This window comes from Ricinus communis, chromosome 4, assembly GCF_019578655.1.
Source record: "Ricinus communis isolate WT05 ecotype wild-type chromosome 4, ASM1957865v1, whole genome shotgun sequence".
NCBI lineage: Eukaryota > Viridiplantae > Streptophyta > Magnoliopsida > Malpighiales > Euphorbiaceae > Ricinus > Ricinus communis.
In genome coordinates, this window is record NC_063259.1 from 26,378,004 (window position 1) to 26,401,790 (window position 23,787).

Here is a 23,787-nt window from a genome sequence, read left to right on the forward strand (position 1 = left end):
GAACAGTGGTTATGGAAGAAGCCTTAAACTTGAGGGAAAGACACTTCATAAGCTAATGTTCATATTAATTCTGAAAATTATCTAATGGTAAAGTGAATATTCTTTTTAAGAATTTGTACTTAAAAACACATTTAAGTATATATCAATAATATTATAGTATTTTTGTTGGTTATCAACGTTATAAGTAAAATAGTAAAAAATAAAATAAATAAGTTGTAAGAAAATAAATTATAAATATTAACTATTTTCTCTTGAATGTAAGTTGTAATATACAAATATAAAATCATTTAGTCTTTATATTACAATCTATTCATTTTCTTTTGTTTTTGCTGATAATTATATGTAAAGAGACTGGTTGAACCGATTTTAGCCGGTTTAAGCAAGTTTAATATAGTTCAACTGTAAAATCAAATTATTCTATATAATTAAACCCAACTCACCATCAATTTGGTTCAACCGGGCGGTCTAATATTTGGTGCAGTGCAGAAAGAAAATAAAGTGTAGAAGTTTGGGCTGCAAAATGGAAGCAATTATAAATTAGCAGGCGTGAAAAAGGAAAAGCTTAAAGAAAAGTAGAAAAAGATTTGAAGAAAGAAACATAAGAGTTGAGGATGTTGGACGTGCAAAAGATGGAGAAGGGGATGGGTTTTCGTTGAGCTGCTAAAATTGCTTCAACTCATATTGTAAAAATACGCATTGATGTATATATATATATATATTAGGAGACAAGTAATTTGAGCATAATAATGACGTGTCTTAAATTATAAATAACTACTTTCATTAATTCTTCAGGTGTAATGCACCCGGAGAGCATACAAGAATTAGAAAAAGACATATTTGTTGTGGAGCTTCTGTTCCTTCGTCTCTGAAGTATTGCCTTTTTGTTTTTCTTTTATTAGTATAACACCCACTAATTCTTTTATAAAATCATTTTTTCCAATTATTCCCACTAAATTTTCCTTTTTTTTTTCTTTTTTTTTTAATTTGTTATATTTGTGCGAATCATTTGGAGGGTTTTGAACAATCATTTCAAACAAACGCCCAAATCAAATCAGAAAAACACACTCAATTCTTCTCAATGGGCAAAAAACGAGGCCGCAAACCCAAAACCCCAACCCCAATCACCACCACCCAAACCCTAGATCCCATCGCCACCAGCAAAACCACCGCAGACGAAGACGACGTTTTTTCCGTCACTAATGTCGAAATCGTCAATCCCACTACCACCACTAATGGCACGCACTCGAGCCCTCGCCGCCGTGGCCGTCCCAAGAAACGCCCCAAATACTCCCCGGAAAAACCCGAAAAACCCCCGCCTCTACCTCTTGCGGTTAATGGAGAGGTGGTGCCTACAGTTCCTGTTGAGAGCGTGGCTCCGCGGGTGGTGCCAGCGATGGACGCAGTGGTGAAGGTGTTTTGTGTGCACACAGAGCCGAATTATTCGCTGCCGTGGCAGAGAAAGAGGCAGTATAGTTCGAGTAGTAGTGGGTTTGTTATTGGAGGAAAGAGGGTTTTAACCAATGCACATTCTGTTGAGCATTATACGCAGGTTAAACTCAAGAAACGTGGCTCTGACACTAAGTATTTGGCTACCGTGCTCGCGATTGGGACTGAATGTGATATTGGTAATCATTTTTAATGTTTCTACTGATATAAGCTACATTGTGGTACGTGCCAATGTTGAATGCCATGTTTAAGAATCTAGATGCTAGTAAATAGCAAGTGAAGAATTAGTGTTTTACATTATATATTAGATAAATACGTGTTTTTTGCATGAATTCATATTGGCATTGATGGTTTGTAATGGAATATGTATGTTTTGGTTATTGTGTTGTATTATTTACACTGGTGCAAAATAAGCATTTCTTTTTATTAAAGTTTTGATTTGTGTGATTTTTGCAGCTATGCTAACAGTCAATGATGATGAGTTTTGGGAAGGAGTCTCACCTGTTGAGTTTGGCCAATTGCCGGCTCTTCAAGATGCTGTGACAGTTGTCGGGTACCCAATTGGAGGAGACACAATCTCTGTGACAAGTGGTGTTGTTTCGCGAATAGAGATCCTTTCTTATGTCCATGGATCTACCGAGCTTCTGGGCTTGCAGGTTACTGCATTTTAACTCTGGCTTTTCCGGTTTTTGTTGGTAACTTACTGAACTATTGCCCTTACACACCACTCGCATGGATGCTTTGCAGATAGATGCTGCTATAAATTCTGGAAATTCTGGTGGGCCTGCCTTTAATGATAAAGGACAGTGTGTAGGCATTGCATTTCAGTCCCTCAAACATGAAGATGTTGAAAATATAGGGTACGTCATACCAACACCAGTCATCACCCACTTTATCCAAGATTATGAGAAGAACGGAGCATATACAGGTAGGTAACTTAGATACAACCATAGACACATTTTTCGAATTGTGTGGAGGAAAAGGGAGTAGGATTGCATTCGAGGTAGAGGAAGTGTCTCTCTTCATATTTAGGTGGCTGTATATACTGCATTTCAGAGTAAGGTTGTACATTTGGAAACACTGGCTTTGATATATTTAATCAATTCATTTTCTTGTGCTTCATACATTCCATCTCTGGTAAGGGAGCTATTTTCTTTTGTTGTTTTGGGTTCTCCTTTTTTTTTAGGTTGGTTGGTGCAACCTTAGTGCTTTTCTTAGTTGAATTTGAATCCATCTCATGAACTCCCTATCTAAACTAAGCATCAGTTTAATTGGATAATTCCCACTGTTCAGCTCAAGAGGGACTACTTTTTGTTAATTATCATAATGCTTAATCATTTTTGCCACTTCAGAACATGTCATTTAATTTAAGAAGAGAGGTCACATTCATGATGTATATCTGTTTCTGTACTTTCATTGGTAATTAAAAGCTTCCGTTGATTGTATGGAATATTACACAGCATTTAATTAATAACTATGATCATCTTTTACATGGCAGGATTTCCATATCTTGGGATTGAATGGCAGAAAATGGAAAATCCAGATTTACGTACAGCCATGGGAATGAAACATGATCAGAAGGGTGTTCGTATTAGAAGAATTGATCCCACTGCTCCAGAATCTGAAGTTTTAAGACCATCAGATATTATTCTCAGTTTTGATGGTGTAGATATTGCCAATGATGGGACAGGTGAGTAATATTTGGATAATACTAATTTTCTCCCACAGGCACATGAAGTCTATTTCGGTAATAACCATAAAGATACATGAGCCCAGTTGTTCATGTTGCATTGTCTGATACAGAACTTCATCCGCTTACTTCTTTATATTTCAGTTCCCTTTCGGCACGGAGAGCGCATAGGTTTCAGCTACCTTATTTCCCAAAAGTATACTGGTGATAATGCTGCAATTAAAGTTCTCCGCAATTCTGCGGCTCTAAACTTTGACATCAAACTTTCAACCCACCGAAAGCTCATTCCATCACATGTCAAAGGCAGACCTCCATCCTATTATATAATTGCAGGATTGGTGTTCTCAACCGTTTCTGTTCCATATCTCCGTTCCGAGGTGTGTAATTTCACTAAACATTTCTATTTGTCATGTATCGTGTGCTTTGATTTTTGCTACAATATCTTTTAGTTTGTTTTTAGCTTGAAGAATGTTGAAAATTTTGAATTTTGTCCAATTCTCTTTGAAGCGGCGACCGTTCTTTTTTGTCCAATGAGAAAACTTTTTATATTGTTGTTCTTTTCTAGCACCAATGTCTAATGTTTTTACTATATTAGTAGGATGCACTAGAGAGATACAAACCGTTAAACTGTGTGCTTGTTCTGTTTAGCATGGGCTTGCTTGTGCACATGCTCTCGGTGTTGAAGGGTGAGGAAAAATCCTGCTTGATGTTATGTACCATAAGTGGAACTGCATGTGGGATTCTTTATGTTACATTGGTGATAGAAGTACTAAAGTTTAAGTTATACACTTTTGATTAACTTTTTCACAATGGAAGATCTGAACTCTGCAATCTTTTCATTTGCAACTATATTTTGTGTCTAACATTTGTACAACCTTAGCTGCATCTTGCATTAATTTGTTTGCTCTTGGCATGTTTGTCCAGTATGGCAAGGAGTATGAATTTGAAGCTCCTGTCAAGCTTTTGGACAAACTTATGCACGCCATGCCTCAATCCCCAGATGAGCAGCTGGTTGTGGTTTCTCAGGTTTCCTTCTTCTTTTCTGTATTTTGTCAGTGATGGTTTTACTTTGCTGATCAATTGCTTCCTAACATATTATTTCCTGACTGTTTTCTTAAAGGTTCTTGTGGCTGATATTAATATTGGTTATGAGGACATTGTTAACACTCAGGTGAGGAAAGCAATATGTAACGGTTGAATTAGTTTAAGGTACCTGTTATTAAATGTTTTCTATTGCATTTGCATGTGCTTATGCAGGTTCTTGCATTCAATGGCAAGCCAGTGAAGAACCTGAAGAGCTTGGCCAACATGGTAGAGAGCTGCAATGATGAATTTTTGAAATTTGAATTGGAATATGAACAGGTATACTGTCTCCCTGTTCCCTCCTGTGTGTATGCTGGTGTGGGTGCATTTTTATTCTTAGGGTGTGTTTCTGATATTCATGGTTTTTTTTTTTTTTTTTTTTTTTTTTTAACTTTTGTGATCCTGGGCAGATAGTGGTTCTCAGGACAAAGACGGCCAAGGCAGCTACTGTAGATATACTCACTACACATTGCATACCTTCAGCAATGTCGGAAGATCTTAAGCCGTGAATTCAGGTCTTAGTGTAGGTATGGTGAAATATTCTTGTTGTAGCCTTGTTACCACCCTGTTTTCTCTTCAACATTGGGGTGGGTGGGGAGAAGAAAAATTTGTATTCTGGAAGGTGAACTTGCTAGGTTTATATATATGTAATTGCTGATGCACCTTCCTGAGATGCTGTTAGGGGTCGAGAATAGTGCGATATAGTTGACTTGGATCTTGACAGTATTTTGTTCCTTCCTACCAAGAAGAAGGAAAGCGCGTAAGATATATCAGCGAGGGCGATTTTCATTGTCATTTTCTCATATAAATTTTGGGAATTGAGTTGAGTATTTCATCAACGATCATTTGTAGCTTTTTATTATTTATTTAATTGAATAGCAAATTAGCGAAACCTTATTAATAGTGAAATTGCTGCTGGTAAACTTTATTAATACCCCAATTGAGTCGGGTGGCGTCCTTGACTTTCCTTTTCCGTAATCAGACTCATTAATTGTCACTCCAGGTGGTTTGCTCAAAGCGTTGTATCTTGGGGTAATTACTATTTGGCCTTGTATCTTTTATATTATACTTATCTTTTTTTTTTTCTTTTTTTTTATTTAAAAATTATATACTTTATTTTTTTTAATTTTATATTAAAAATTATCTCGTTACAATCTTTTAGTTAAATAATTGTTAATCTTTATTTACCCTTTGAAACACAAATTGTTTTGTGTTTTTTTTTTATTGTACTAGAATTCTTTTGTATTTTAATAAAATTAAGTTTTACTCTTCTTTTTAAAGCCAAAACATTTAAGCATCAAAATGATTAAAAGTTTTAATTTGATTTATGAATTTGTTATCAAGTCGTTTTAACATTATTTTTTAATCACATTAGAACAAAAATTTAATTTAATAATTTTTTTATAGTTGCTTTAGATTCTTAGTATAATTTAGTTTTAATAAAATATAAACAGTTTAATTACACTTATATTTAGAAACATTTCAATTTCTATATAATTTAATTTTAAATTATTAAAATAAAAAGTTATTTGAATCTAAAATGTCATTTTAATATTAATCTTGTTAGTATTAGAATTATAATTTTCGTAAGGAATTCAAGGATTAACTAGCATTGACTTTCTCAGTGTTATTAAATACAAGAGAATATTGGTGTATTAATAAATAAATAATAAAAGATATATTAAATTAAAAAAAAAAGAGGTAAACAGTATTTAATTCAAGATATTTAATAGTCATTTAATAAAAATGACTAATTACTAAAAGAATATAAAATGAAAAGATGAAATAAAACATTATTTTAAAATATAAAAGAATAAAGGGTGCTAAGAAAAATACAAAAGAGATATAAGCCTGCACTGCAGGTCCACAAGGCTGTTTTAAAATGCGATGAAGCTTCTTCTACACCAGCCTCATTTGGACACAGTCGAGATTCTTTAGTTTGAAGTGTGAACACATATAATTTAGTCATAAGGCTTTTTAAGAAAAGGGCAATACAAATTCGCAATAAAATGGGAAACCAATCTAAAGCTACTTTCATTCGTTTGTTTATTATGTATCAATTAAAAGTCCCATGTGCACAACTAGTGATGGACTAGCTCTACTTACCTCTTCTCTATGCAAAATACAATTACTTTTATGATGGTCTCTTACTATGAGTTTGGTCCGATTCTTTCTTAACCCAGAAAACAGAAAGTCAAAGTTGTTGCTTTTTTAAAAGTTGAAAATAGGTTATGTTATATAATAGTATTAGGAGGAGAAACAATTTGAAGCTGGCGTGGGTGATTGTGGGTGGTAGTTGAATATGAACTTAACTTGTAATGGAAATTATAGAATATATTAAAAGGAAGAACACAGGGAAAATATGGTACTTCATATTGGGGCAATCAATTACTTGGGGTTGGGGCAACTGCAATTATAATTTAATATTGCACAGCCACATAGGCTTTTAATCAGAGTCGGTAAAAAAGATTTATTAATCAAGCAACAAATGCACATGCAACTAATCTGGAAGAAGCAGAGGTCAGCGGACCAGCCAAAAGAAAGACGAAGACTTTTTTTATTGAGTCTTCATGGATGAGATGAATCAGCTCCTTGATCTTCTTCTTTTTAAGCAGCCCACGCATCTCACATCCCTAACCATCAATCTACCAAGTCATTATTAAACCCAAATAAACCTTACTCTTTCATCTTAATGGCAGATATAAGGCGCGAAAATGGAGTCCACATAAAGTCTCGAACATTGAATTCCACCTCTGTTGACAATGGTCTCCCCTTCATTAACAACGTTCAGACCATCAATTCCAATCACCCACCGGAGACGCCACCACCACCGGTGGTTAATGCTGAGGTGGTTGCCTCTGTTGGGAGGGTGGCGCCGGAGATGGACGCAGTGGTGAAGGTGTTTTGTGTGCACACGGAGCCCAATTATTCGTTGCCGTGGCAGAGAAAGAGGCAGTATAGCTCCACTAGTAGTGGGCTTGTTATTGGGGGGAAGAGGATTTTAACTAATGCGCACTCTGTTCAGCATTATACTCAGGTTAAGCTCAAGAAACGTGGCTCTGATACTAAGTATTTAGCCACTGTTCTTGCTATTGGAACCGAATGTGATATTGGTAAGATGTTAAAGAGATTTTTAATTTTCTTTTGAAAAAACAAGTTAAATGTGTTGATTTATCTTTTCTAACATGTATATCTGTCTGTGTGGCTGCATATAATGATTTGCAGCTATGCTAACAGTTGATGATGATGAGTTCTGGGAAGGAGTATCACCTGTTCAGTTTGGTGAATTGCCTGCGCTTCAAGATGCTGTGATTGTTGTTGGATACCCAATTGGAGGAGATACAATTTCTGTGACAAGTGGTGTTGTTTCAAGAATAGAGATTCTGCCTTATGCCCATGGTTCCACGGAGCTTCTGGGCTTGCAGGTTAGCTTTTTCATTGTTTGTGTTGGTAATTAACTTGTTGAATGATTGACCTTATCTATACCTCTCGTGTGGTTGCTGTGCAGATAGATGCTGCTATCAACTCGGGAAATTCTGGTGGACCTGTCTTTAATGATAATGCACAATGCGTTGGCATTGCATTCCAGTCCTTTAGTCACGCGGAAGCTGAAAATATAGGTTATGTCATACCAACACCAGTTATCACCCACTTTATCCAAGATTATGAGAAGAACGGAGCATATACAGGTTGGTCATTTGATTTGCCTTCTCACTGAATACTATTACAGTTCACAGGCATGATATATATACATGTGGTTTCTGTACTTCTGTAGATAATGTGAAATAGAACTGAAAACTGCATGTTGATAGTATCCCATGATTCATTGCACTTGATTAAAATCTATGATCATATGCCACATTTCAGGATTCCCTTTGCTTGGGATTGAATGGCAGAAAATGGAAAATCCAGATTTGCGTATGGCAATGGGAATGAAACATGATCAGAAGGGTGTTCGAATCAGAAGAATTGAACCCACTGCTTCAGAATTTGAAGTCTTAAAGCCATCTGACATTATTCTCAGTTTTGACGGCGTCGATATTGCCAATGATGGGACAGGTAAGCGTCTGTTTTCTATTTGTCGGGCAGGCACCTGAAGCCTAAATGGATGCATATGCATATGAAAATAAACTTGTTAACTTAGATATTCATGTTGCATTGTCTGCATTTCATCCCTTCCTTTCTGTTTCTTCAGTTCCCTTTAGGCATGGAGAGCGGATAGGTTTCAGTTACCTTGTTTCCAAAAAGTATACTGGCGATTATGCGGCAATTAAAGTTCTCCGCAATTCTGAGACTCTAACATTTGACATCAGACTTTCGGTTCATGGGAAAATCATTCCGCCACATGTCCAAGGCAGACCTTCTTATTATATTATTGGAGGATTTGTGTTCTCAGCAGTCTCTGTTCCATATCTCCGTTCTGAGGTCCGTAATTTCAGCTAAACATTTGTTTGCATATGTAATTAAGTTGCGAACTGATGCAATTATTTTGCTACAGTGTCATCTACTTCATTATTCAATTTTTATTTTTCCATCTTTTTTCGAAGTGGGCAACAACTTATTTTGTCGGATGAGCAAACTTTAATTTCGATTTTGGCTTGTTGAGAATGCACTGCTGTCTAGTAAATGGTTCACCTAGTCCAAAAAGTGCTCCGGCTAGTGGGGGCGCAGCCTGAGTATTGGTGCATATGCACTGCCGTGTAATTTTTGCTATCATCATGAAGACAAGGAGCATTAAATTCTGCGCAGGTTACATGTTGTCCATGGGCTTGCTTGTGCAGGTGCTTTTGGGTTTAAATGTAATAACAATGTTATCTATATAATAAGCGGACTAAGCATTTTAGGTTCTTTAAGTGTTACTTCGGTATATATTGTCTATTTCATTTAGATTCAGGTTCATCTATATAGTTTTCCATTAATATTTTTCTATGAAACATCTGAGATGCTAATCTTGTTCTTCCTCACTATTTGTAACTAGTTTTTATGTCTAACTTTTATGCAGCCTTAGATATGTCTCTTAATGATTTTATTCCTTTTGCATGTTTTTACAGTACAATAACTTTGATGAAATTCCTGTTAAGCTTATGGACAAACTTATGCACTCAATGTCTCAATCCCCAGATGAGCAGCTTGTTGTAGTTTCTCAGGTTTCCACTCTGCTTTCTCGATTTCGGGAGTGGTGTTTTTTACTTTGTTGATACTCTGCTTACTAACATATTATTCCTCGCCGCGCGCTTTCTGGCAGGTGCTTGTGGCTGATATTAATATTGGTTATGAGGATATTGTTAATACTCAGGTGAGGAATGCAATCTGTCATGGCTAAATTGGTTTAGCTTGCCTGTTGCTAATGTCTTCGATTGCATTTTCAGGTTTTTACTTTCAATGGCAAGTCCGTGAAGAACCTGAAGAGCTTGGCCAACATGGTAGAATGTTGTAATGATGAATTTTTGAAATTTGAACTGGAACAAGATCAGGTGTGCTCTTTCTCCTTCTCATGCATTATTTATGCAAGCTAGTGCAGCATATATACACCAGTTCTGGTTTTACTGGGCTGACATTTATGGTTCTTTCTTGCTTTTTTTTTTTTTTTTTTTCTTTTCTCCCGGGCAGATAGTGGTTCTCCGGACGAAGACTGCCAAGGCAGCCACTATTGATATTCTTACGACACATTGTATACCTTCAGCAATGTCACACGATCTTAAACCGTGAAATTGGGTCTTTAGTGTATTCATATTTTTTTGGTTAACAATGTATGTAGATTTCAGCATTCTTGTTATAGCTCCGTTACCACCATAATTTGGCGTTGATTGTAGATAAGAAATAAGAAAAATTAGTTTATAATAGTGCTCAAGATAAATCAGTCAGGCCGGAACCCTTTTTGTCTTTTTCCTTTTTTTTTTTTTTTTACTTTTCATATAAATCTAAGAAATGAGTTGGGTATTTGATCAATATTCAATTGTAGCTTTTTGATTGAGTAGCGAATCAGAGAGACCTCATCAATACTGAAGTTTCTACTGTTTGAGTTGAACGCTTGTTTACTCTTTACTGATTTCATTAAGGCCACCACAGCATTTTAATGCTGCCTGCCTCTATATGTGCATCATTTTGACGCCAAAGTCATGAGGGAGGGATGTTTTGCCTGGCAGGTCAGATATGTTGAAATGGAAACTGGAAGTGTTATAACTTCTTACCACTTTTCCAAAAGGAAAGCCAAGAAATTCTACATTACATGATAATGGCATCCTGTATAATCAAGTTTCGTTTATACAATAAAAATGCATACATCATAAGAAAAGCTACAAAAATCTCACATGACCTAAAATAATAAATATTGATAGCGACAAGCTAGGCAATGATCCTGTGACTCGAGAATTTACTGCTGTTAGAACAGTGAAAGAAGTTGGCTCAGGATGTGATGACCCTACTGGAGGACCTTTGCAAAAGTTTATTATTAAGGCTCCTGAAATGGATACCCAGTGCCCAATATTTTCTATTTGGCCTTTTGAGCTTTTCAAATTTAACTACTCCATCCTAAATTTGAAGTCAGAAAAAAGTTTACGGCAACGCTTTCCTCACAATCACAACCCACCTTAGTTTTGCATTCCAGCCAGAAGGAAGTTAAGTCTTTCGGATCCCTAATAAAGCTACAAATTTACTATGTCTTGGAAATAAAATGGATAATAATTTTCAATAGTTGATGGATTAAAGAGCCAGGGCATTTTCAATTTCTTCCTATCTGCAAAGTCCACAATGTTAAAGAAAGATGAAAAATGGAAAAGAGAAGAACCTGGAGATCACTGCAAGAAAGAAAGTAAAAGCAGGGATTAATTGGGCCATAGCATAAGCAAGAGTAGGAGAACTGTAGCTTAAGCCAGTGAACAAAGAATTCTGCATCATATACAATTCCTGTAGAAAATGGAAATGATGAATGTAGAAAATAGAAATGATGAATTTTTTATATGTAAATTCTGATATTTTACAATTGATTGTGTTGGTATTTATATGTACATGTCCAACGGTAGCCTATTCTACTTGGTTGCCTTGGTATTTCTGTCCAACGTCCCTTTCTTTTTTTAGGAAAGGTTGGAGCGGCCTTTCCTTGCCACAGGGATGGTTGCTCCCTTTCTTGAGGCTGATGATGAGCGCCGCAGGCCATTTGCTGCACGGTGTCTCGAGGCCATACTTGCTTTATTTGCTCTTTCAACACTCCCCCTCAAGTTGGGTTCATAGAGGTTAATCGAACCCATCTTGCTTAAAATTGAGTGATGCGTCTGTTTGTCAAGTGCCTTTGTAAGGATGTCTGCCAGTTGGTCCTGGCTCTTGATATAAGGAGTTTCAATTTCTCCCTTTTGAACTTTTCCCCTGATGAAGTGGCAATCCACTTCAATGTGTTTAGTTCGTTCATGAAACACAGGGTTTGATGCAATGTGACGGGCAACTTGGTTATCACAATGCATCGTCATAGGTCCGTCGATTTCAATCTTCATGTCTTTGAGGACTTGCTTGATCCAAATGAGTTCGCTAGCTGTAGATGCCATTGCACGGTATTCAGCTTCTATGCTAGATCTAGCAACAACGTTTTGCTTTTTGCTTTTCCATGTTACCAAGTTTCCTCCTACAAAGACACAAAAACCAGTGGTTGATTTTCTGTCACAGCTTCCAGCCCAATCTGCATTAGAGAAACCAACTATAGAATTAGAATTGTTATTCTTCATCCATATTCCCTGTCCTGGGGTTCCCTTTAGGTATCTGAGTGTCCTATCTATAGCTTCTAGGTGATAGGTGCAAGGGGCATGCATAAACTGGCTCACCATACTTACTGCGAATGATATGTCAGGTCTAGTGACAGTAAGATATATTAACTTTCCTACCAAACGTTGATAATGTCCTATGTTGGCTAAAGGTTTTCCATCTTCCAGATTGAGTTTGACTTTGGTTTTCATAGGAGTGTTGCAGGTTTAGCCCCTAATTTTCCAGTTTCTTTTAATAGATCAAGAGTGTATTTCCTTTGACATAAGAATAAACTTTTAGTAGACTTTGCCATTTCTATGCCTAGGAAATATGAGAGCTGCCCAACGTCCTTAATATCAAACTCTTTCTTTAGACTTTGTTTGACATCCTTAATACCTTGATCATCATTTTCTGTTATTATGATATCGTCAACATAGACTAGAATAATGATAGTGTGTGTATGATTATGTTTAACAAACATAGAGGAGTCAGAATCACATTTAATAAAAGCAATTTTTAATAGAAAGAGGCTTAGTTTGGCATACCATGCTCTCGGAGATTGTTTAAGCCCATAGATGGCCGTTTTTAGCTTACATACCAGGGAAGCATTTGAGGCTGATTTGTGGCCAAATGGGAGAGTCATATAAACTTCTTCTTCTAGGTTTCCTTGTAAAAAGGCGCTCTTAACATCCATTTGGAATAGGCTCCACCTTTGATTAGTTGCAACTGAGAGAAGAATTCTGACAGTGTTCATCTTGGCAACCGGAGCAAACGTCTCTTGGTAATCAACTCCATAAGTTTGAGTGAAGTCTCTGGCGACCAGTCTGGCCTTGTATCTCTCAATGGTCCCATCACTATTATACTTTATTTTGTATATCCATTTGTATCCAACGAGTTTCTTATTTGCAAGAAGAGGTACAATATCCCAAGTGTCATTCTTTTCTAACGCTTGAAGTTCTTCTTTCATAGCCCTACACCATTTGGGATAGGTATTGGCTTCGTAAAAGTTGGTTGGCTCAAGATGAGATGAGATCTGGCTTAAGTAGCTACGGTATTGGCTTGATATAGTATCATAGGACATAAAAATTTGGATAGGATAAGATACCGAATGAGATACATAATCTCTCAATTTCAGGGGGAGGTGAGTTTGACGAGTGGACCTTCTCAAGGTGATTGCTTCCTCATGAGGTTGAGGTTGGATTCCAGAGATTGTATCTCCAATTGTATTGTCTCCCCTTGAAGGAATTGACCTTGAGCCTGGGGACGACTCCCCCTGTAGAAAATCCTGAGTAGGGCTGCTAAGATAAAAATCAGAGTTAGGCGAAAATACTAGTGGGCAAGGCCCATGAGGATTACCATAATTTCGGGTGGTGTAATAAGGAACTGTCTCAAGAAATGAGACATCGCGAGAGATGTAGGTTTTATGAGTATAGGGGTCATAACATTTATATCCCTTTCTAGTGGAGGAATATCCTAAAAACAGGGTTTTAACAGAACTTTTATCGAGTTTGTGTTAACGGATGATGTGAACATAACAAACATAGCCAAAGACCTTGAGGTGACTCAAATCAATTTTTCTACCTTTGAGAACCTCTAGGGGACTCAAATGCTTTAAAATGGCAGTGTGGAGTCTGTTAATCAGGTAGGCAGCAGTTAAAAGGGTATCTGACCAAAAAATCAATGGGACATTATTTTGAAAAAGGAGAGTACGAACGACATTTAAAAGGTGTCTATTTTTACGTTCAGAAATACCATTTTGTTCAGGAGTATTGATACAAGTGGTTTGATGAACAATCCCTTTTTATTTAAAGAATGTAGAAAAATTTTGGTTTATGTACTCTGTACCGTTGTCAGAGCGAAACTTTTTTAAAGAGATTGATTTTGTATGAAATTATAGAATTCTTGGAAATGAGAAAAAACTTCATTTTTTCCTTTTAGTAAATACACCCAGGTAGTACGAGAATAATCGTCAATGAAAGTGATAAAATATTTAAAATGATTATAGGAAGTAACAGGGGCAGGTCCCCAAACATCAGAGTGAATTAAATCAAAAGCTTTTTCAGATACACTGGAAGATAAAAAAAAAGGTAATCGAGTGTGTTTAGAAAATTTACACGCATCGCAATTGCTGGAATTTAAGTTATAAGGAAATAATTTATTCAAAACATTGTCGGATGGATGCCTGAACCGCTGATGCATTAACATGCATAGGGTTTGTTGACAAAAAACATTTCTTGGGTGGAGCATAAAGGTAGTAGAGGCCATTTTCTAGTTTTTCCTCACCAATCGTCTTCCCGAAAATTCGATCCTGAAATATGACTGAGGTAGGTGAGAAGATGACATTGCAATTTAAATCACAAGTAATTTTACCCACAGATAATAGATTAGATTTAAATTTAGGCAAATATAAAATATTTTCAATGTGAGAGTTAAGTAAATTTAAAGTGCCATATCCCTGAATTTTGACTTTTTCTCCATTGGCAACAGTCACATGGTGGGAATTGGAAACCAAATTAAGGTTTTTGAAGTTTTTTGGATCCCATGTCATGTGATCTGTTGCCCCTGAGTCAATAATCTAGGATTTTTGATAGGGTTGTGAAGAATTTTGTAAGGAATTTAAAGCAGTTTGAACCGAACCTGACCTGTCGAGTTGAGTTGACCCGAACCTGTTGGGTTGGAGAACCAAGGACTGTAATTGGGCCAACATTTCGGCCACTTGGGCCTGCTGCGTCTGCTGGGCCTGTAGAGCCTGATGGGCCGGCTGGGCCTGGAAGGCCTGTTGAGCCTGGTGGGCCTGATGGGCCTGGTGGATCGGGCCGGATTCGGAGGAGTCGGGTCGGGTCCAGTTCGGTTGATCCGGGTCGGGTCGTCATATAACTATCCACATATGACGCCCAGCCCCCATAATCCCTTTTTTTCCTTAGGGTTTCCTTCGGGCCTTCTTCTTCCTCCTCTTCTCGCCCCTTCGCCGCTCTCCCTTTCCCAACCTCGGGTTGGCTTGAGCTCCGGGTGCGGTGCTGTAGCGCGATTGGGACCGCTGTGCGATGGTCGCATCGCTCGTGCTCGCCTCTCCTGCTCGGCCTTCCCGGTGAGATTGGGGCGACGCGATGCAAAGGCTTGATTCTCCGCGAGTTCAAGAGAGGCCGAGGGATTCATTAGATTCCTTCGCGTCTCCTCGCGTTGAATCACAATGCGATGTTCGGCGATTCGGGGACAGGAGGATTTGAGACCCCAAGCTCTCGTAGCTTGAGTCCAATCCTCCCAGGTAAGTAAATACGAGGTCATTCTCAGCTCGTTTTTGAATTTTTGCTGCGTCTGTTGAAGGAGGTAAGTAGTTTTGAAGCTCTTCCCATCTTGTCAATATTTATGTGGCATATTGCGAGCTTGATTTTGTGCCTTGTGTGATTCTGGTCAATTCTTGTTTAAGATTGAAAATATGAGCAAAATTTTGTTGATGGCCATATAGGCCTTTTACCTTGTCCCATATTGCTTTTGATAATTCCAGCAACATACAGAGCCTGGAAATTTAGGGCTCCATAGTGCTGGTAAGCAGCGACATGACCATGTGGTTTGTCGTCTGCCATTTTTTGATTTTTTCTGCTTCTTCTTCTGTCGGGATTTCTGGTATAGTAGGTTTGGGTTTGGGTTTAGTCCCTGTTATGAACCCTAATTTCCTTCCGCCACTAAGCCCTATGTAAACGGATTTTGACCACTTGATTACCTCTCAAGATTATATTGGTCAATCTGTTATCATTTTGGGACATGATGAATTTCCAAAAAGGAATTCTGAGAATTTGGTTTTTGTTTGCTTTGATTGGTACTTCACAAGTTTGAATCCCGCTCTGATACCATGTAGAAAATAGAAATGATGAATGTAGAAAATAGAAATGATGAATTTTTGATATGTAAATTCTGATCTTTTACAATTGATTGTGTTGATATTTATATGTACATGTCCAACGGTAGCCTATTCTACTTGGTTGCCTTGGTATTTCTGTCCAACGTCCCTTTCTTTTTCTGGAAAAGGTTGGAGCGGCCTTTTCCTGCTACAAGGATGGTTGCTGCCTTTCTTGAGAACCGCTCGCATAGGCTTTTCTCACGTTGTCCGAGGCCATACTTGCTTTATTTCCTCTTCAACAATTCCAAACACATAACACAATGAAAATTCATTTCTTTCATATATAAAAGAGTAAGTAACCAAAAATCTACTTCTAATAACAATGAAAAGATATTATTGATTGAAATTTGCATACCCAGCATGGCTGAGGAGGAAGAATTTGCAGAGAAAGAGAGCAGGTGATTTCAGGTTGTTTCTTTTTTTGAAGAAAATGATAATATATATTAAACAGCATCTTTCCAGTGGCAATTACAGGCCTGATAACAGGCCCATAGTCCAGTTAGCGAGTCTCTCAAACCACTCAACAATAAAAAGGCCAGACGACCAGTACCCACCGGACCTGACCTGCATTTAATTTTCAAAGCTGTCCGAAACAAGTCCGATTTTTATTTTATATACTCTTTTTTTTTCCTATTTTTTCTTTTTGCCTTCTTCTTTTCTTTTTTTTTTTCTTTTTTTTTTTTTTTCTGTTTTCTCTCCGATTCATTTCATTTTCTTGAATTATAACAAAAAGTAAATAAAGTAAAATAAAATATAGAAGATGGGCACGGCAGAACCCAACTTGGAACAACTTTTTGAAGAGAAGAAGCGGGTCAGGAACCCTCTGGTACCCGTTGGTAATACTTAATAATCTCTTTTCCTCTTTCGGTTGAATTTTTGTTTTCGTTTTTTTTTTTTATTTCTTTTAAATTTTGTTGTTATGGGATGTTTAAATTGAAGAATTTTGATAAATTTTTTGTGGGTTTTGTTATATGGGTCACTTTATTTAAGACCTTTTTATGCTTGATTCTTTTTCAGTTGTGATTTAGATAAATTTTGAGGAAAATGTGTTACCTTTTTAAGTTTTTCGTGCATTAAGGGACTGCAGAGACATGGTTCATAGAGAATTCAGGTTTATTATTGTTGATTGATGAATCAAGATTCATAGCTTCGTTTGGAATTGAACCATATTGGTAGTTGTTTTGTTTCCTTTATTTTTGAAGAAAAATATCAGTGTGTTTTCTTATTTTATTTATGAAGTGCAGAACAAGGTCATGTGACATTCTTGTTGATGACTTAGTTGTATAGGATAGCTAGGAGGGCTTGAATTGAAATCCACAGTGATTTAGATAGCAGTGGAATAGTTAGAGCTTTGAAAAAGGATAATGCTTGTTAGCTGTAACAATTGTTAAATGTATGATTTAACAGAAACAATATCCCTGAACTGGTTAAAGCTTATTTGTCCAGTCCATATACTTAATCAGCCTTCGGACCATATGTGGGAATGGCATGTGAGAAAGAGGTTGAAGTGGACTATGGCTGGTCCAAAATTTTTTCTTAACTTGGGAGCATTCTGAGGAATATAACCTATAATTGGTAATATTTTAAGAATGCATTATTTGGGGAATAAACGTTGGATTCGGAGTATTTTCAAAATATCTAGCGAGAAGCTGCTTAAATTCTCTTGAACAAATTTGTCTATACTGTTGTTAGTCCTGCTTCATTCATTTGATTGAGCTGCATGTGGATTTCTATATAAGCTCGGTTAAATGTTCCAGTTTATTTATTTATTTTTCTCCATAGATCATCTTGTGGCAAACAATTTGGATGCCTGTTATTTTGTTGGAGTCCTGGGAAATTGTTCGTGGTATTAAAGATGTAAAACAGGTTGATGGGCTAGTGCAGTAAGTTTTTCCATGTTGTGAGCATTTGGATGTATTCTTGTGTCGGATTTATGTATGTATGTATGTGTGTGTTGGAAAATTTGGTAGGAACACTGGCTGTCAGAACTCAAATGTTCAGATTACATTGCTCATATCAAAGCTAACATGGCATCTATGATACCTTAAACCAGGTTTCCATCTTGCTTCAGTTCGACTGACACGACTTATGTATGTAAATATTGCAGGTGCACTTATGACAGCAGGAGTACTGACTGCCGGTTTAATCAGTTTCAGGCGAGGCAATTCTCACTTGGGTCAGATTTTAATGAGAGCTAGGGTGGTCGTCCAAGGTGCTACCGTGGCGCTTATGGTTGGCACTGCATACTACTATGGGGACACCCCTTGGACAAAGTCAAGTTAAGAGTTTATAAAACGGATCTTAATACTTTTGACTCGATATAGTTCTCCACGAATGCTTTCTAGTGGTAAAAGGCCATCTTCATTGGCAACAAAATCTATTGTTTAGCTAAGTTGCAACTGCTATTCATATTCACTTGTATGTTGATTTTATCTTATTCAGAATAAAATAACAGTTTATGTGCTGCTGCATTTTTTGTTCTGTGCTATAAGAATGTGACGGTTCTTAATGTGCAGCATCGAGCATCCTCTCCATTTTCATGCTTCAGGGTAGAGTCCTCCATTGCTGTTATTATTATTATTATTATTTGGGGGTGCTACTGCTGATGCTGCTGAATATTATAGCAATTCATCATTATCTCGGGGTGGAAGATTTTATTGGGACTACTAAGAACATCTTTTTCATATGCCTAATACAGACAGGACTATCAAACATTTTTCTTTTCACTTCCTACACTGAAAGTATTAAAGCACAAAAAAGGCAGGTGCCTTAATCTATGGTTAAAAGTTAGTGGATTTGTTTGTGATCAGTGGAAATGGAGCTGCTTATCACATTGTTGATAAACGCTTCCAATCCTTACGAGGCCATTATTAGTTCTTATTTTATCTCCTATTGATTGTATCTCCGAATTTTACTTCCCATTTCCATTGGCTAGGCCTATAGATGTATTGCATTTTCCATTCATTTTAGTAGAATTCTCTCATTTTATTTATTTTTTATTCTTTTAAGACAACTAAGGCTGATGTAAAGGCCAAGCCCCAGAATAGATAACTAGTGTTTATATTTTGAACTCTGATCCTTAATTTGTGTGTTTTTTTTTTTTTTTTGCATTATGCGAGTATATATCTTCAACTTTTCTTATTACAATGCTTATCTATAAAATATATTTATGCCTGTCGACATATGCATATAATTTTCAACAAGTTTTTTATTTTATACGTATATATTACAAATTCTATATTTAAAATAGTCTTAATGGAGTCTTAATAGAGGCAGTGTTAAATTAGTAATTTATAAAATTTTTGAAAGAATTTTATTAAGAAAAAATAGACTAATTTATTTTTTAAATGATGATCATTTTGTCATTTTCCTTTTTTTTTTTGGAAAAATTCACAATTTATGAGAAAAAAGAAATAGTAAAAAAGAGGGAAGAATTAAAGCATTAAGGTGTCACATTTTAAAAGTAAAATAATTAATAATTATATATTTTAGCTTTTATGATTATTAGTGTGGTCTTAAGACAACCCGACAGCTAATTATTTAAGTATTTATAAAGATTTGACAAATTTTTCATTAATAAAAAATTAGAGGTAGATTAAAAAAAAAATTGCCATTTAATTTAAAAAAGAAAAAAAAGAGAGGGCTAAAACATCGCCATATTAAAAGTTAAAAAAACATGTGTGCTTATTGCTTCAAGGACTGGGATGTGAAAATAAACAAAAAGCAAAACCTATTTACCACATGCTAATAAGCTGTCCTTTGTATTTTAACACGTGGACATGAAAATGTCGACATTCAACTTTTCCTCCGTGCCTCTCCCTTTCATCTCTTTGATCCCTACAACTGTTTTTCCTTCTTTTAATCTTCCATATTTCTGTTTGGTTCTCGTGATTCCCTCCTCAGAATTCCTTGTCGGGATTTTCTTGGAGAACTGAAAGGCTCATGTAAGACATCAAAGTTTTGTTCTTTATTATTCTCTTGGTAATTAAACATGGCCATCAATGCTTTTCTCTTTATTCTTTTTCTTTCTTTCTTTCTTTTATTCGTTGATCATTGCATTAGAGATGTTAGATCCATCGAATCATTATTTCTGTGTTGGCATGGCTCAATTTTTTGATAATTTGAAGAGAGAAAGCTTACTAGTGATCATCAAATTGGTTGTGTTTATGAAACATATTGAATTCTATATGTTTTGCTTGCAAGATGGTCCATGCTTAATATTAATTTTGAATTCAATGGTTGATTGAATGGTTACACTGTGGATTAGAGACCTGCATTGTGCATTCCCTCCTATGAATGAGTACATTCCCTTCTATCTTTTGGCAGTTTTACAAAATGCAAGGTATGGTGAACTTTTGAAGAAAAATACTCCATTTATATAGTGTTGCTGATTTGTGAAACCAAAGTTTAATAACTTCTGGGAGCAATAAATGTTGTTCACTTACAACATTATATACGTCTGATTCATCAGTTCTTGTTCTTTTAACAGATTTGCTTTTCAGCTGTGTCTGACACTTCAATTTGCTTCATAACTATTTCACATTACAATATTTGGTAAGAAACAATATGTTCTTTTTGCTGGATTTTGTACCTTTTACCGTTTTGTATTTATGGGCAAGTAATTGTAAGCAAAGTGTATTTCTTTGGTCTTGCCTCTTAGAGATTTTATGGGTTTTCACTGGTTTTGGTAGGTTCAAGTATTCAGATTTAAAGATTAAGATGTCTTCTCCAAGCAAAAGGAGGGAGATGGATGTCATGAAGTTGTAAGTTCTTCTACTGTTGTTTTACTTTATACATCATAAATCCATTTGATGATTCCCTTTTTGACTTCTTTTTGCAATGTCTATTGCTTCTCATATCCTTGGGATATATGGCTATGACTGACCTATTAAGATGATGCTAGCCTTTTTATTTATTGTGACAAGCATAAAATTAATCTTAGGAAAAATATAATATTGCAGACTCTTAAGGCACCTGAGGTGAATGCTTTACTACACTTGGTAGCAATTATGGTGTTGCCATTTTGAACTTATTCTGCTCTCAGTTCATTGAGTTATCCATCCGCAATTTAGTTTTATAAGTGAAATAAAATTGTTCTGCCCTGATGTGCGCATCATGATTAAAGCTAAAAAGTCTATAGAAATAGGTTTAAGACTGATGCCAAGAGCCTTGGAAGGATATCATGATTAAGGCTAATGGAGCAAGTGTAGAAATAGTAAATATTGGAAGTTGTTTTTTGGATGCAAAGAATTTGAACTCTTATAGGTCACACCACCTTGAGAGCTTAACTACAGTAACCTCAATGGCCCTGGGTGCTGACCCTGCACTCTGGCTTTGGCAAACTTTGTCCCGCACCTTATATGGTTTATCTTTGTGTTCCTTTATTGACACAGTTGCCCAAGTATTACCTGCTTTGCAGAATCTGGTCCTTTGAGAATGACATGCTTTCTCTAGATTTTGCCATTTCAGTATTATATGCTGAAGTTATTGATAGTGATCTACTACGCAATTCTTACCTGCTATATTCATGCTGTCCAGGATGATGAGTGATTACAATGTGGAGACAATAAATGATGGGCTGAATGAATTTAATGTGGAATTTCACGGTCCTAAAGGAAGTACTGTCTCTTCTCTCTTGTGATGCCTTCTCACCACCTCTCCCTCCTTCCCTACTGGATGCCATTATGTGATATATTCATTTTTCTCTTGTGCTCCTTATATGATGAATTATATTGTATTTTTGGTGGTATGATCCTCTCTTTGTTTCTGCTTATGTAGATATTCTTGTCTACAGAAGCTGCTGCTAACTGTTATTAAATCCGTAAAGTAATAAGAAATTTTACTTGCTAGTTGTCTGGAATGCCTATTGTTCCAATGATTCTCAGTAGTCTAATAGAGATCAACCAATATCCTTATGGGTTCTCATAGATTTCAAGGATCTGTTGGTTATTTGTGTGCCTAGTTCAAGTCCACTTAGTTTGTGTCAATACTAAATTCTGGAGAATGAAGATTATTGTGGAAATCTTATTTTTTCGGAAAATCTTGATTGTTGCTGCTTTCTATGTTTGAGCTTAAGATACACTGATTGGTATTTTCAAATTTTAGTACTTCTCTCTTTGGTTGATTATTTACCATTTATTCCTGTGCCCTTTTGTCTTTATTATAGTTGTCTCTTTGGATTTTCATATTAGGAAATTACTTACATACTCTAGGCGTATGTCCCTACCTATAAACCAAGCTAATGACACATTTACTAGCATTGAATGATTGAGGTATGTGTCAATCTTCCAACAACCAAGTGTAAAACGGTCAAGCCATGCGTCACTGATCCATTAATTGTAGTTTACACACTTGGAGTAGGTAATTTTCACCTTTTATCTTATGTTGAACTATGATAATTGCAGGCCTTTATGAAGGTGGAGTCTGGAAAATACGGGTCGAACTTCCTGATGCTTATCCATACAAGTCTCCTTCTATTGGGTTTGTGAACAAGATATTTCACCCAAATGTGGATGAACTGTAAGCAACTCATAGATTGAAAACATTCTTATTATGCCTGGTCACCTCTGCTAGGAAATTCTAATCACCTTGTATTGGAAGTTGAAAAGTTTATGCTTGCCATTAATTTGTGGTAACCAATTACTATAAAACTTGTTTTTTCAAAGTGGCTTGCATTATTTATTGTTTTCTTAATTTTGCTCTACTATGGCCCATTTTAGTTTGTCCTTCATTGGTTGCAGCTCCGGTTCTGTATGCTTGGATGTCATTAACCAATCATGGAGTCCAATGTTTGGTAATTTCAACTATCACATGCTTACTTATTTTAAACATCAGATAATGTATATACAGCATACATTATTGAGTATGCATTTTCTTTTAGGTTGTTATTTTTATGCCGGTTTCCACTAGTATTTCTCAGATATATGATCATCGTTATGGTTGCAGATCTTTTGAATGTTTTTGAAGTCTTCCTGCCACAGCTGTTGCTTTATCCTAATCCCTCAGATCCACTCAATGGTGACGCAGCTTCATTAATGATGAAGGATCGAGAACAGTACGATGAAAAAGTAAAAGGTAAAAGTTCATGCACAATCACTCTCTCCTCATATGTAATATTCATTTAACTTCCCTGGGAGAAAGAAAAAAGAAGAAGAAATCTACTGGATTTGCAATTGTAAACAGAAGATTTCAGGAGTGCCTCTGCGTTTCTGTGTGTGGTATGAGAAACTTAATGCACCAGCGGATAAAGAGGATATTAGAGTATCATACTGTGGTTGCTATGAGGAGCATATGTCACTTATTAAGGGATGATATATGTAATAATTGTTGCTCCATTTTGTGGTAACAGAGTACCTTGACAAGTATGCGAAGAAGGGAAATATCATGAACTCCACAGCTGAAGAGCAGAGTGAGGAGGAGGATGTCAGTGATGAAGAAAGTGGATCAAGTGACAATGATATTGCTGGACATGTAGACCCATAAGGATCTCGGGGGGCTTCACAATGACTGAAGTAAAAACGCCCCTTACAACGGGCAAGGAACCGTATACTACACTACAATGTTACATGTTTATATCTTCCAGTCATATGCTACTTCTGCAACTACCTTTCATTTGCTTGTAATATTATCAAGTTGTAGTAAGGAATTTTTGCCTAGTTTTAGGAAAACAGTTAGAATCGTTAAAATGATCAATTATCTATTTTAGTGTATGATTACTCTTTTGAATGGATAGAAAGAATCAATTAGTTAATCATAGGCTTGCAATTTGAGATTCGTATATATAAAAATATCACATTTTTAATTAGGTTATATGAATGATCTGTATAATTTATTTTTTTAAATAAATTCTTAAATAATATAATTTGAAATAAAAAAAATAATGATTTAAGTTTTAAGAAATATATTTTCAAATATAATTAACTCAATGTGGGTTTGGGAT

The 23,787-nt window shown here is 36.1% G+C and overlaps 4 protein-coding genes across 9 annotated transcripts; all 4 read left to right on the plus strand.

Annotated features, from left to right (window-relative positions):
* Window positions 1–777: 777 nt before the first annotated feature.
* Window positions 778–5,128, plus strand: LOC8289045 (protease Do-like 9). The gene is made up of 9 exons (XM_002511392.4): window positions 778–1,625; window positions 1,903–2,102; window positions 2,194–2,374; window positions 2,945–3,136; window positions 3,281–3,513; window positions 4,061–4,162; window positions 4,257–4,307; window positions 4,394–4,498; window positions 4,630–5,128. Exons 1-9 carry the CDS (start codon window positions 1,079–1,081, stop codon window positions 4,726–4,728), a joined length of 1,710 nt encoding a protein of 569 aa, XP_002511438.1. The 5' UTR covers window positions 778–1,078; the 3' UTR covers window positions 4,729–5,128.
* A 1,225-nt stretch (window positions 5,129–6,353) lies between these two features.
* Window positions 6,354–10,168, plus strand: LOC8289044 (protease Do-like 9). The gene is made up of 9 exons (XM_002511391.4): window positions 6,354–7,332; window positions 7,445–7,644; window positions 7,728–7,908; window positions 8,087–8,278; window positions 8,415–8,644; window positions 9,271–9,366; window positions 9,465–9,515; window positions 9,589–9,693; window positions 9,830–10,168. The coding sequence occupies exons 1-9, from the start codon at window positions 6,912–6,914 to the stop codon at window positions 9,926–9,928; spliced, it is 1,575 nt and encodes a 524-aa protein (XP_002511437.1). The 5' UTR covers window positions 6,354–6,911; the 3' UTR covers window positions 9,929–10,168.
* Window positions 10,169–16,477: 6,309 nt separating this feature from the next.
* Window positions 16,478–18,319, plus strand: LOC8289043 (RING-H2 finger protein ATL48). Its single transcript, XM_002511390.4, has 2 exons — window positions 16,478–16,684; window positions 17,956–18,319. Exons 1-2 carry the CDS (start codon window positions 16,609–16,611, stop codon window positions 18,129–18,131), a joined length of 252 nt encoding a protein of 83 aa, XP_002511436.1. The 5' UTR covers window positions 16,478–16,608; the 3' UTR covers window positions 18,132–18,319.
* A 1,264-nt stretch (window positions 18,320–19,583) lies between these two features.
* On the plus strand, window positions 19,584–23,598 carry LOC8289042 (ubiquitin-conjugating enzyme E2 4). 6 transcript variants are annotated; one of them, XM_048372895.1, is made up of 9 exons: window positions 19,584–19,829; window positions 20,052–20,190; window positions 20,338–20,402; window positions 20,540–20,611; window positions 21,387–21,466; window positions 22,253–22,367; window positions 22,568–22,641; window positions 22,794–22,922; window positions 23,197–23,598. In XM_048372895.1, exons 4-9 carry the CDS (start codon window positions 20,568–20,570, stop codon window positions 23,328–23,330), a joined length of 576 nt encoding a protein of 191 aa, XP_048228852.1. In that variant the 5' UTR covers window positions 19,584–19,829; window positions 20,052–20,190; window positions 20,338–20,402; window positions 20,540–20,567; the 3' UTR covers window positions 23,331–23,598. The 6 variants fall into 6 exon arrangements, with proteins under 6 accessions (XP_048228852.1, XP_048228851.1, XP_048228853.1 ...); XM_048372894.1 differs by having other exon boundaries at window positions 19,584–19,792; XM_048372896.1 differs by having other exon boundaries at window positions 19,584–19,792; window positions 20,116–20,190.
* Window positions 23,599–23,787: the final 189 nt, after the last annotated feature.

Excerpts from the sequence above, each read along its gene's own strand:
- LOC8289045 (XM_002511392.4), top strand. The coding sequence starts at position 1,079 with ATGGGCAAAAAACGAGGCCGCAAACCCAAAACCCCAACCCCAATCACC. Across the intron at positions 2,375-2,944 it reads GAAGAACGGAGCATATACAG|GATTTCCATATCTTGGGATT; the intron begins GTAGGTAACTTA and ends TTTACATGGCAG. Across the intron at positions 4,163-4,256 it reads AGCTGGTTGTGGTTTCTCAG|GTTCTTGTGGCTGATATTAA; the intron begins GTTTCCTTCTTC and ends GTTTTCTTAAAG.
- LOC8289044 (XM_002511391.4), top strand. The coding sequence starts at position 6,912 with ATGGCAGATATAAGGCGCGAAAATGGAGTCCACATAAAGTCTCGAACA. Across the intron at positions 8,279-8,414 it reads TATTGCCAATGATGGGACAG|TTCCCTTTAGGCATGGAGAG; the intron begins GTAAGCGTCTGT and ends CTGTTTCTTCAG. Across the intron at positions 8,645-9,270 it reads TTCCATATCTCCGTTCTGAG|TACAATAACTTTGATGAAAT; the intron begins GTCCGTAATTTC and ends ATGTTTTTACAG.
- LOC8289043 (XM_002511390.4), top strand. The coding sequence starts at position 16,609 with ATGGGCACGGCAGAACCCAACTTGGAACAACTTTTTGAAGAGAAGAAG. Across the intron at positions 16,685-17,955 it reads GAACCCTCTGGTACCCGTTG|GTGCACTTATGACAGCAGGA; the intron begins GTAATACTTAAT and ends TAAATATTGCAG.
- LOC8289042 (XM_048372895.1), top strand. The coding sequence starts at position 20,568 with ATGTCTTCTCCAAGCAAAAGGAGGGAGATGGATGTCATGAAGTT. Across the intron at positions 20,612-21,386 it reads GAGATGGATGTCATGAAGTT|GATGATGAGTGATTACAATG; the intron begins GTAAGTTCTTCT and ends CATGCTGTCCAG. Across the intron at positions 21,467-22,252 it reads ATTTCACGGTCCTAAAGGAA|GCCTTTATGAAGGTGGAGTC; the intron begins GTACTGTCTCTT and ends TGATAATTGCAG.